General features: G+C 39.9%; 1 protein-coding gene across 1 annotated transcript in view; it reads right to left on the bottom strand.

Annotated features, from left to right (window-relative positions):
* PSAT1 (phosphoserine aminotransferase 1) overlaps positions 1–13,481 on the bottom strand; it is a 34,264-nt gene extending 20,783 nt beyond the window's left edge. Inside the window, exons 1-4 of the mRNA XM_060762164.2 lie at positions 13,028–13,481; positions 7,421–7,481; positions 5,384–5,453; positions 1,706–1,911 (exon numbers count right to left, since the gene is read on the bottom strand). Coding sequence (XP_060618147.2) covers positions 1,706–1,911; positions 5,384–5,453; positions 7,421–7,481; positions 13,028–13,351 — 661 coding nt within the window. The 5' untranslated portion in view covers positions 13,352–13,481. The remainder of the gene's footprint in view (positions 1–1,705; positions 1,912–5,383; positions 5,454–7,420; positions 7,482–13,027) is intronic.
* Positions 13,482–13,820: the final 339 nt, after the last annotated feature.

Raw genomic sequence — 13,820 nt, 5'->3', positions numbered from 1 at the left:
TACACAGAGAAAGATGGAATTGCAACCATTCACTATGACACAGATGTTATCCAACATAACCGTTCTGGAGTCAGATGAAGGGATCCAACAGGATGGTTTCCCTCAGGGGAAAAAGCTAAAGCTGCTTTAAGTCTCAATCAAGAGAGAAAAGCAGAATATAGTAATACTAACATCAACAACAACAACAACAACAACAACAACATGGAGGACAGCATGCAGCAGGAATAGAAAGTCTAGCCATTGATATCCTCTGGCTTGATGCTGGGTTTAGGCCTTGAGATTTCCTGTTCATGCATCTAAGCACCAACAGTGAACTAACAATAACTGTCATAATGTGGGAGTTGCACTTTATACACACAGGCCCTATTGAAATACATAAACTTTGCATACTACAGGAACATGCCCTACTATGCATCAGTAGAATGATACATTCTATGCCTATACTTCTCAGTAATGTATGAAAACATCCTTAAAATATAACAATTAGGACAGGCATCCTGCCCCAGATGTGATGTTTCAATTGTTCACTGTATAACAACTCTTCATAGAAATATATTCATGTGTATTTAAATATGTATCCCATATTTAAGATTTATTTCCCACACAGCATGCCATGATGGCCATATTTCACAACTTCAAAGAAACTTAATGTTTCTTGGGCATTTTTGCATCATTCATAAAGAAATATTCTGTGTGTCTGAAAAGCTTCCAAAGGTGAGAAGAATCAGTAATAAGGCAATACCCAATGAAAGACTTTATTCTTCCACCTGTTTGCTTTGTTTTGAATAACAGTGTTTTCTTGGTCAGAGACAAACAGATAACTCTTTGAATTATCACTTCTGCAGCCTAAACTCCCTTTTCTAAAAATCCTGAAGATGATAAAATCTTGCAGCTTTAAGAAAAACTATGAGTCTGTGCAAGCCAAAGAAAGTCAAAGATTCAGCACTTTGTTTTCATGGCAATAACCATGCAACTGGCATATACTTGCATTCATGCTCTGCTTTACAGGATTGATTACAGTTTGGAAATAAAAGCAGGATAGAAGAAAGCAGACGCTTCTGGTAAAAAGCAACAGAAGGGCCACAGAGCTGTGGAAAAATCTGACATGTCACTCCAAAATAGCAGAAAGAACCCCTGCCAAATCTGGCTTTGGAAGTATTGTTTGCTCTGTCTCATGCTTTTCTCTGCAACTCTGATGTCTAAATATTCTAGTGAAGGGACAAAAGATACTCTAAAATATATCAAATGCAGGAATCTATGTATTTGTTTTAGGAACAAAACAAGATGCTTTTCTTTATGCAGTAAGTTGTCGCAATTTCTAATTAGTCCTGACCTAGCACTCTTGTCAAACTGCACCACAGTTGTGATCCTAATCTCCATGTACTAATTTTCCCACACATTTCAGTAGCTGTTTTTTTTCCTCTCCAATGCACAACTGCACTCTAACCCATTCCATTTTTTCTTAGTTTAGACTGCCAAATAAAGCAATCTGAACTGCATTATATGGTCAGCGTAGACCCATATAATGCAGTTCAAACTGCATTACTTGACAGGGTATATTCAGCCTTAGACAATGTGTTTCTTACACACTGTTTGTATAGGGCCATATATTTCACACTGTTTTATTAAATTATGCAAAGCAGATAAAAAGAAATAAAAATAAGCTTATAATAATGAGTACATGTCAAGATTAAAGTTAACTCACTTGTATAACTGGAGAGTTTAGGATGAACAAGGTTGACCTTGCCATATTTCTCTGCTTCCTTGGCTGCCTTTGCTGACCATGCACCGGTCACAACATAATCGGCACACCTTGCTTCTTTTAATCCAATAAGATTTAGTGGAATGCCACTAAATTGTCCGGACCCACCTCCTTGGAGAAATATCACTTTGTAATTTTCTGGTATCTTGCTGTGAAAAAGAAGAATGAACCAAAAATAAGTATTAATTATTACTTATAACAATATAGTACTTTCCCCATTTTGTTGTTATTCATATCAGGTAGAGAAAGCCTCCGTTTTAGGAGATAGTAAAAAGAGTTTCAACTGCTCTGCTAATTCAAAGTGGAAATAATGTAGTTCCTTCTCATAACATCAACTTAACAAAAGATTCACTAAACATAAGTTATCTTCTCCCAAGCTAACAACAAACATTAGTGTTAAAGCAGCGCACATACAATTCCACACCTGTTCTTAATCTTGAATGAGTACTGACAATTAGGGCTGTGCGGTTTCGTTCGTTAATTTCGTAATTCGTTATTGATTCGTATTTAAATTAGCTTACAATTCGATATTGAGCCATGCAGGAGCAACTAAAAATCGAAACGAATTTTTCAATTTATTTCGTAATTGTTTCGTAATTGATTTGAAATCGTTTCGAAATCGTTTCGAAATTGTTTCGTTATTATTTCCATATGTCTGGTGCAAGTTTTAGGGTTGTTGTTTGTTTTATCAGTGATAAAAAATAAATTATCACACCAACAGTCAACAACAGAGGGAGAGGGAAGTTTCAGAAGTTCCCCCTGTCCCATTTGGAGGGTTTTTTTTGCATATTGCGCAATCGCGTCCGCCATTAACGAATCGATTCGTAATTGTTTCATAATTGTTTCGTAATTTACGAAATTTTGTATATTTTGAACTTTTTTAAAGAAAAATTTTGGAATTCTTTTAAAAAACAAAACACAAAAACCCCCTAAAAACAAATCGAGTTTAGAAACAATTTTTTCCGTGGTTGCACAGCCCTACTGACAATAATAATATCTATTTATAACCAGCTAGAGATGAGCTTTGTGATAGTCCACAAAATTATAATGAAGTGTGGAATTTAACCATTCAAGATTTCCAGGGTCCACTGCAGAAGCTGCCAGTTCATTCTAGGCAAGGTTCATGCCAGAGTATAGTAGCTATGCCCACTTTGGCATGGTCAAGGTGGCATTATAGGGATGCTAAAAGCTTTGGGAGATATATCTCCTACCCCTAGGTATGATAAAAAGCATTATGGAACCCTAGGGATGACCCTGGCCTCTGCATTCTCTGCCAAATATCCAATCCTGACAGCACTTAGCAAAAATATACCTCTTGAGTGGGTGAATATTATTTTGGTAACCCTGTCCAGCCTCCAAAATATCCATAGGGATTTTAAGCTATACCAGGAAACCAGCTCATACATTCTGAGTGTTTGGAACAACTATCATATAAGAATGTCGGGCTCATTTGACACAGCTGAATAAAACCCCACATTATCTGCTTTAAACTGGAATATATGGCAGAGTGGACCGATAACCCAGTTCAAAGCAGATATTGTGGGATTTTTTGCCTTGATATCCTGGGTTATATGATTGTGTGGAAGGGTCCTCAGAGACTGCCTTGCACTGAGTGAGCCTTGGTTCCTTTAGTCCAGGGCTCTTCCACACAGCCCTATATCACAGAATATCAAGGCAGAAAAACCCACATTATCTGAGTGTGGACTCAGATAACCCAGTTCAAAGTAGGATTTCAAACAGGATTTTTTATGGCTTCCACCTGTATAGTATTCTCTGCTGGTCTCCAGGTCCTACAGGCTAACTTTAGAAATCACATGATATTGGGTGTATTTATGATAGAATAGTAGTGCTAGGTAATATGTCCATTATTAACATTTGATCACAGAAGTGACCCAAAGCAATGCAAAAAAAAAAAATAGTTTCTGCCCCAGCCAGTGCCCAGGGTCTCCTGCCTAAAAAGGAGACTTACTTGGAAGTATCCATCCATGTATTCAGGTTATATCACAAATAGCTGATAGTCAGGCCCAGTCTTGATTTGTTTTTTCAGAGTAGGCTAAGACCTGCATTTTTAATCTTACTATATTCTCTCAATGAGTTCTGCAAAGTTGACTTTGACTCACATACATTCTTGCTAACTAACATGGTTATATATTGATAGAGGATTAAGGTAAAAAGATGATAAGGGGAAAAATGACCAGAAGCTTTCCAAAGTTAACAGGCATGGCTCTGTGGTCCCCATGTTGCATTAGGACCACGGGAAGCTCCCCTTCTTTCCTGCCCCATAGTCATTTCAAGTGTTCATGATATATCATGATCTTTTCTTTCCCAATGGTTCTATTTAAGTTATCTTTCCCCCCAATGTTGCTTTGTTCTTGAAAAATATTAATTTGGGTCCAATATGAGTCATTTCTGTATTACATTTTAATTCATGTGGTGCACTTGTGATTACTAACTTCTTTACCACTGATTTCAACAGAAAGAGTAACTTCTGTCCCACTTATTTTTAATGGAAAGTGGTTTCAAATCTAGTATAGCATGGATCAAACCAGTGGTGCTGGTAAATTATTACAATATTAGCACAAAGCACGTAGTCTTTAAAGAAATACTGTAAAGGTTAAAATTACAATGAAACCTGAACTGTATATGTTGAAGATGCTAGATGACCAATTAGAAAAGAAACATGGAGGACTACTATTATACATGATTACAGCAGCAAGAATCATCTATGCCCAGAGATGGAAAGAACCAGATATACTGACGGAAGAAGATTGGCTGATGAAAATATGTGGATTAGTGGAGATGGACAAATTGACAATGTTGATTAAGGAAAAATCCTTGATGAAAATCAAGAAAGACTGAGTCATATTGATTACTTTCCAAGTTCTCTGTCATTAGTTTTCCATTTATCTGACAGACATGCTGCATGCTTATTCTTTTAATATAGATTTTTAATGCAAAGGTGGAGGCGATCTTCAACCATTGGTTTTCTGATGTAGAAGATTGTTATTAAAAGTAGAAAGGTAGTACTAAAGTAATACTTTAAGGGACCAATAAATAAGAAGTTAAAATCAACAGGCAACAGGCTGGAGGCTTATAGATTCATTTAGTAGGTGTTTGCTTAGAAATCTGTATACATTGTACGTTGTAGATAAAGGTGTATTAGTTACTTTTGTACACAATGGAAAATTGTTTTTAAAGGTAGTTTTAATTTCATTTTGTGCTGTAATATTTTGTTTTTTTCTTTGCTTGTAACTTTGAATAAAAATCATTTTTAAAAACAGTACAGTCTATTTCTAATAGTTAATTCCAGTTGAATTAGGTATAATGAATGAGTGCATGTTATATACAAGTCTCATTAGTTCTCTGGGTCCACTTTAGTTGTGACTAATGAGTGGATTGAGTCCTATAATAGGAATGATAACTAAATCAGTTCATAAATGAAGCTATTCTAAAAGCACAAAATGTTTAGCATTATTTCCATATCAATGAAGGAAACACTTTCAACTTCTATAAAGGAATTTCGCATGCTGGTGTGTGTGGGGGGGAACTGTTCTAGAGCTATAATGTTATCAAAAGGAAGTCTTTTATGGTGTCAATAAAATTTAAAAAACAGTAACTCACAGAAGCTCCCGCAAGCAATTTTCAGCTGCTTTGATTATTTTTGAGAAGTCAGACGTTCTGTGACTCATTTCTAGGACAAAAGAAATAAATTAAGCACACTACAATAAAAACCATATGACATACAAACAAAAATAATTAATTTGAAGTATCAAAGACAATATGGAGCCTGAAGTAACTCCTTTTTAGGGGCCTTACTGCAGACCTCAGAGTTTCAGCCCTGCTCCCCATGTCATCACACGCATCAGTGACTTCACTGAATACACACTGCCTCATATCTTTTAAGGGAGGTCAGAAGATCTGTGCTATAGGAATTGCATTCACGCAGAAATACCATTACTGCACTTAAGTAATAATAAGTAATGGGGCTGCGGTGGCACAATGGGTTAAACTTTGTGCTGCTGAACTGCAAATCTGAAGGTTGGCAGTTCGAATCCACAAGACAGCATGAGCACCTGTCTGTAACCTCCAGCTCCTGCTAACCTGGCGGTTCGAAAACATGCAAATGTGAGTAAATAGGTACAGCTTCGGCAGGAAAAGGCAAAGAGACAATCCAAGCAATCTTGCCGGCCACACAACCAGGAAGTAACAACGGAGGCTCTTTGGCTTGAAAATGGAGAAAAAAAGCACCTCCCCTAGAGCCAGAGATAATCACTGCATCCAGAAGCCGAAAATGAAAGAAGCCACTGCTTTCGTGTTTGTGTGTCTCATTGTATATTATTGTAAAGGCATTGAATGTTTGCCTATGTATGTAAATGCTGTAATCCGCTCTGAGTCCCCTAGGGGAGAAGGCCAGAATATAAATAAAGTATGTCACAAAAAACAATATTTATATGCTGGATTTCATATAAAAAAATCACAAGTCGAACACTTCCCAAGCGTCTAGAACTGTGTGATGTATTTTTGATTGATGCACGCAGATTCAAGTAAGGTGGTCTTTTGCAGTTGACAGATCGTGATTTTGTTGATGTTTATTGTTTCCAAATGCCGGGTGAGATCTTTTGGCATGGCACCCAGTGCGCCAATGACCACTGGGACCACCTGTACTGGTTTATGCCAGAGCCTTTGCAGTTCAATTTTGAGGTCTTGATAGCAGCTGAGTTTTTCCTGTTGTTTTTCCTCAATGCGACTGTCACCTGGTATGGCAACATCAATAATCCAGACTTTTTTCTTTTCCACAATTGTGATGTATTGTGTTCCAAAACTTTGTCAGTCTGGATTTGAAAAGTGTATTATTATTATTAATAATAATGTTATTGTTATTGATATTATTATTAAGTGAATAGAGCAGCCCATTCAAGTGAATAGAGCAGCCCATTGAGGGCTCCATGTGTACCCACCTCAAGACTAAGGCTTCTTATATCCATTAGGAAATTCCTAGATCCGGATCAAAGTTTCAGTCTGTTTCAACTATTATAGGACTAGGATAGAACAGGCAGCTTATCCCAATGTGAAGTTCTTCGTGACCTTTGGATTCCAGTTTTCAGAATTTTGATCTATAGTCCACGTAGGCTGAGACTGATGGAAACCAAATGCCAAAAACACCTGAAGATGCTGTTTTGCAGTACGGGTGGAAGGCTAAACTGGACCAATACCAAAACCGAAGGATTAATCTGATTGGTTGACTATGAATCAATCAGGCTCTTCCAGGCACACATTTTTCACAGACTTGTTATTTTTAAAAAAATGGGATAATATCACAACTACCAAAACACACAGTGTATGGTGTCCTGTGCAAAACATGTGGAACAAAAATATGACACAGATGTTTTAATTCCTATTGGATTTTAACTTGAAATTATTGCTAAATCTAACGTTACTTTTAGTTTATTGAAGTTGATTTTTTATGTCAACCTCAAATCAGTATACTGGCCAATATGTATTTCTGAGGAAATATTTCAAAATACAGATTTTTTTTAAAGATAGTTTGAAACTACAAACATCAGGAATAAATTGTATAGTGTTTATGTCTTTCTTTCTGTTTAAAACACAAATTTTAAATCCCCTTAAAAGGCATCTAGAATTAATATGATATCTTACCAAGAACACTAATGCCAAGGCCTTTATAATCCACCAGATCTTTCTGGGCATCTAATAATACCTGCAAAAAAGATAAATTCATCATAGCTGAACACATGCCAATAGCAAATTACACACATTTTACACACTATACTTTATACTATAGTGACAATCGTGTAGCCATCTAGCTATTTCTGGACTGCAATGTCCAGCAGCCCTAACCAACACAGGAAATAATGAGGAATACTATGAGTTGCAATTCATCAAAATCTAGATGATGACATGATTTCCACTCCTGTTTTAAAATATAAATACACACAGTATACCAGGCAAAGATGTGAATGTTAAACCACTGAGCTACTCAACTTGCTAACTGAAAGGTAGGCAGTTCAAATCTGAGCAGGGTGAGCTCCTGCTGTCAGCTCCAGCTTCTGCCAACCTAGCAGTTCGAAAACATGCAATTGTGAGTAGATCAATAGATACTACTTCAACGGGAATGTAATGGCACTGGCCAAATGACCTACGTGTCTAAGGAAATGCCGGCTCTTCAGCTTAGAAATGGAGATGAGCACCACCCCACAGAGTTGGACACAACTAGACTTAATGTCAAAGGAAACTTTTACATTTACTATCAAGACAGAAACATAACTATGCCAGTTCAAGGGATGCAATTTCGTAGCTTTACTGTGACTAAGAAAGTGGTCTTATCGATCATCTGGTCCTTTTTAGGGGGTATACCCGAGATATCAGAGACCAAGACTGGGAACTTCTGTAGGCAAATTTATTTTCTTTCATTAGAGCTATTGTACTTCTGCATTCTATTTCTGATAGGAGCTTAATTGTGCTTTTAGCTAACTACAGACTCTGCATACAAGAAAGACAAATATGTCATTAGAACATGACACCATGTAACATAGTTTTTGTTCCTGGGTCATAAATTTCATTTCCAAATTGGTTCTATCATTAAAAAAAACATGGAAAAGGTTTTTTAAACTGCAAAAACTTGGTTTTTGTGGGACGTTCTGCAACATGTTTTGCTATAATTTTTCAATGACTATCTCACAGAGTTTCAACCAATTCAACATAGTTCTTGACAGCCACAAAAATGAAGTTTGTGGAGTATAACAATGACTTTCAAAATATGTATCGTGCACTTTCAAATAACACTTTCAAACAGGAACAGAAATAACACGTTCAAACCAGGAACAGATTTTTTTTTTCAAAATGTTGTTACATAGTGTGATACAATTTTGCCCTTGGGAATTTCAACATAAGAGTCCTATTTCTAGAGTTCTGCTGTTGTTGTTGTTGTTGTGTGTCTTCAAGTCACTTCCAACTTGATCGCCACTTGATAGGTTCTACCATGGCATTTTCTGGGGCTGAGAGTATGTGACTTGCTAAATGTCACTGAGTGGGTTTCCATGGGCAAGCGGGAAACTGAATCCTGGTCTCGGATAATGGAATATACTATTAGGAAGACAATGGCTCATGTTCCATTTCCTTTCACTTTTTGAGTAAAAATTCTGTAAGGTATTTGGAACATTTTTTTTCTTCAATTTCACCATTCGGATAGCCATTTTTAGACAACTAACAAGAGATACGTTACTACCAAGTTTTCAGAAACTGGATCTTGCATGCTGCTAATATTGGGCATTTTATTTTGAGTGAAAATCTTTAAAATATAGGCATTTCTACACATTTCTATTTAGATATGTTTACGTGCAAGTCTTGTGAAATGTCAAAGTTTCTTCGCTGATAAGAAAATCTACCTAACAGAATAAGACTGTGCATAAAAACCTTCTTTATATAAGGCCCTTCTACACTTGTCACATAATTCAAATTAATGAATCAGATAATCCACATTATCTTCTTTGAATTGGATTGTATAAATCCACACTGCCATATAATCCAGTTCAATACAGACAATCTGGATTATATGGCAATGTAGAAGGGGGCTAAGATTACAAAAATGGAATCCAAAGAGAATTGGGGGGGAAATGTTAAGAGCGGCTCTGTAATTCAAAATGATATTAGAACTTAAGGGTAACATCTTTTCTCTCTAGAACCTTTTCCACACAGATGAATAAAATCCTATGTTATCTGCTTTGAACTGGAATATATGGCAGTGTGGACTCAGATAACCCAATTCAAAATAGATACTGTGGGATTTCCTGCCTTGATATTCTGGGTTATATTGCTGTGTGGAAGGGCCCTGAGTCTAAACAATATGCAACAATGATTAAATTGCTTAAAACTGCTTAGGCACACAGATCTTAAAGAAAGCTGGAAAACTGGATATATCCAACAGAAGCCACACCTCTTCCAGATGTGATTGGATTGAGGCAGCTGCTGATGCAATCTCCTCTAGAGATGTCTACAGCATGCAGAGTATTGATACGATTCTACAGTCTGAGTAAAACTATCTGACATTAAAGTAGTGTGCCCTTTAAGATTATGTTCTGCCCTACATATTCACAAAGGTTTCATTCATTAGCAGGAGACAATGGATTCTTTAAATCCTCATCCCCAGAATGCACACACAAAATGGATAAGACTGCTGCCGTTCTCCCAGCTTCAAGCAAAATATTCCATATTCTGGCTTTCTGAACTGGAAAAACAGGAAAACCAAAAGCCTTTTCTTGGAATTTTCATTGGTGATTTTCTTTAAAAAGCCCGGAGGCACGGTAAGGCCCTGGAGACACAGGAAAAAAGCAAAATTCAAACCGATCTGAACAGATTAGAGAGATGGGCCAAAATTAACAAAATGACATTCAACAGGGAAAAATGCAAAACACTCCCCTTAGGCAGAAAAAAATGAAATGCAAAGATACAGAATGGAGACTCCTGGCTTGAGAGCAGTACATGGACAACAAGTTAAACATGAGCTAACAATGTGATGCGGCGGCCAAAAAAGCCAAAGGCATCTATAGGAGTAGTGTGTCCATATCCAGGGAAGCCATGCTACCCCTCTATACTGCCTTGGTTAGACCACACCTAGAATCATGCTGTGTCCGATTCTGGGCACCACAATTGAAGGGAGATGTTGACAAGGTGGAATGTGTTCAGAGGAGGGTGACTAAAATCATCAAGGGTTTGAAGAACAAGTCCTATGAAGAGCAGCTGAAAGAGCTGGGCATGTTTAGCCTGAAGAAGAGAAGGCTGAGAAGAGACATGGCAGCCATGTATAAATATGTGAGGGGAAGTCATAGGAAGGAGGGAGCAAGCTTGTTTTCCACTGCCCTGGAGACTAGGACGTGGAACAATGGCTTCAAACTACATGAAAGGGGATTCCACCTGAACATGAGGAAGAACTTCCTGACTGTGAGAGCTGTTCAGCAGTGGAACTCTCTGCCCCCGAGTGTGGTGGAGGCTCCTTTGGAGGCTTTTAAGCAGAGGCTGGATGGCCATCTCTCGGGGGTGCTTTGAATGCAATTTTCCTGCTTATTGACAGAGGGTTGGACTGAATGGCACATGAGGACTCTTCCAACGCTATGATTCTAGAACAACTGAAGAGAGGGGTATATATTTGTGTTTTCCAACTTCTCCTGACCAAAGTATCACCATCATCTTGTTTTATCCATTAGTGTTGAGATGCAATGCAAAGCAGATCACATTTAATGTATCGTCAAAGGATTTCATGGCTGGAACCACTGGGTTGTTGTGAGTTTTCTGGACTGTTGTTGTGAGTTTTCCATGTTCCAGAAGCATTCTCTCCTGATGTTTCAGCCACATCTGTGGCTGACATCCTCAGGGGTTGTGAGGTATGTTGGAAACTGCGAAAATGGGGTTTATATATCTGTGGAATGTCCAGGGTGGGAGAAAGAACTCTTGTCTGTTTGAGGCCAAGTGTATATGTTGCAATTGATCACCTTGATTAGCATTTAATGGCCTAGCAGCTTCAAAGCCTGGCTTCTTACTACCTAGGGGAATTCCTTTGTTGGGAGGTGATTAGCAGGTCCTGATTGTTTCTTGTCTGGAATTCCTCTGTTTTTTGAGTGTTGTTCTTTATTTACTATTATGATTTTAGAGGGTTTTTAAAATACTGATAGCCAGATTTTGTTCATTTTCATGGTTTCTTCCTTTCTCTTGAAATTGTCCACAGCTAATCACCTGTTGACAATTTCAGCTAAGCAAAACTCGAAAATCAGGACAGTAAATAAAGAACAACACTCAGAAAGCAGGGGCATTCAAGATAGGAAACAATCAGGGCCAGTTAACACCTGCCAAAATGGATTCCCCCAGCCAAGAAGCAGCCAGGCTTTGAAGCTGCAAGGCTACTCAATGCTAATCAAGCTGGCCAATTGCAACATTCACACTTGCCTCAAACAGACAAAAGTTCTTTCTTTCACCCTGGACTTTCGACATATATAAACCCCATTTTCCTAGTTTCCAAGAGACCACATAATGCCTGCCATAGAAGTGGATGAAATGTCATGAGAGAATGCTTCTGGAACATGGCCATACAGCCCAGAAAACTCACAATAACCCAATTCACATTTAAATCAATTATGCAGTTTGAAATCCACAACATCCAAAAGTATGCCCCTTTGAATCCCTGGAAGGCAAAGCAGAAACTATGGGATACAAGGAAAGGAAAGACCCTGCAATGCAGGCATCTGCCTTGACAGATGTTTGGGGACGTCCTTGAGAGTGAAGTGTGTGCCACACATTTACCTTCCAGAAGAGCTTGAAATGCTCCTTTTCACACCAAGTTTGCACCTTTAAGAAAGGCAATAACACATTTTTTTCTCCCCAAGACAGAAATCAAAAAGAAAGAGAGAAAGGGAGGAGAACGCTGGGAATATCAGGGTTGTTGCTGCGTGCTTCAAGTCATTGGACTTATGGGGAGACCAAGGCAACCTCATCCCGGCCAGATGTGTTCAGATGTGCCAGATGAGGCTGAGAGAGTGCGACTCGCCCAAGGTCACATGCCAGCTTGGCCCATGTCTAAGGCGAAGCAGCCCCGCCAAGAGAAGGGCTAAAAGACACCCGGAGAAGGGAAACTGCCTTTTAGAAAGCGACCCCAAAATCCCAACGCCCATTGCAATTCTCTCCAGGCTTAAGCACCGTCTCCAGGTCTAGTCTTTGTCTAAAGGTGCGTCTACACTGTGGAATGAATGCACTTTGACACCAGTTTGGTTGCCATGGCGATTTTGCAGCTCGGTGAGACACACCAGCAAGCTTTGCAAGAAACGACAACTTCTATGATGCCATAGCATTGAGCCATGGCAACTAAAGCGGTGTTAAACCGCATTCAATCTGCAGCAGGCATGTAGCCAGGGGGGGGGGGGGCTCGGGGGGCTTTAGCCCCCCCCCCCGAAATTTTCATGGTGGTTCGCGAAAAGGCCTTATTGGTGCATTATTTAAACTGTTATGTTTATTCATATCATGATCTGATCACCATACTCAATATATCCCATATGCATGGGGGTATTGGGGTAATGATACAAAAGGTTTGCTAGGCTAGACCCTCTTTCACTCAGACTCAGCCCCCCCCCCCGAAACTCAGCCCCCCCCCCGAAACCCCCCCTGAAAAAAAATTCAGCCCCCCCCCCCCCCCGAAACGAAATCCTGGCTACGGGCCTGATCTGCAGTGTAGATGAACTCGAGCCAATCTCAAGTACTTACCGCCCGTGGCAACTTAGCAGGTCCGGCGCCGAAGTTGACCACATACTTTTTGCCGTCCATGGTTTCCGCAGCCGAACCGAATTCCCGCTTCGGATTCCCTTGGCCAAAAGAAGCTCCGATTCCTCGAGTAGCAGCAGTACTAGCAGCGCCTCTCTGCAACAATTGCAAAGGCTCCCTAATCTGGAGGCGCGCTCGGCGGCCCTGCGTCCCCATTGGCTGGCCCGAGAGGGGTGTGGCAAGGACGGCGCTCCGATTGGCCGGCGCTTTCCAGCCGCCTCTTGCCATTGGCCCCAGGGCCACGAGGAGGCCGCGTGATCGCCCCATCCTTAAGGTAGAACGAGAGGTTGGCAAAGCGAGACGCTGGATCCACGGCACTTTCGCGGGCACGAAGGCGGCAGCTCCTGTGGGCGCTTCCGAGGGCAACCAACCTGGTTCTGGGCGTTTGGGCTGTGCCTCCCTGCAATAAAATGGAGGAAGAGGAAGGGTGGACTTTGGGACAGAGAGAGAGAGGAAGGCAGGGCAGGGCGGGGCGCAGATCCGAGCCAGGCAAAGGGGGAAGCAAGGACGCTTCGACACTGGAGAAACAAGGCAGCTCAATGCCACTTTCACTGCCAGGGCTCAAGGCTGTGGAATCCTGAGAACTGTACATGAGAGATCTAATTGTAGATCTCTATAGATTAAGCATGGGGCAACTCTTGGGCCTTCCAGGTGTTTTGGACTCCAACTCCCACCATTCCTAACAGCCTCAGACTTCTTCCTTTCTTGCACCAGCACTCCTTGGTAGAGAAAACTA

Source organism: Anolis sagrei, chromosome 2, assembly GCF_037176765.1.
Source record: "Anolis sagrei isolate rAnoSag1 chromosome 2, rAnoSag1.mat, whole genome shotgun sequence".
Taxonomy (NCBI): Eukaryota; Metazoa; Chordata; class Lepidosauria; order Squamata; family Dactyloidae; genus Anolis; species Anolis sagrei.
This window is presented reverse-complemented; position numbering and strand designations above follow the sequence as displayed.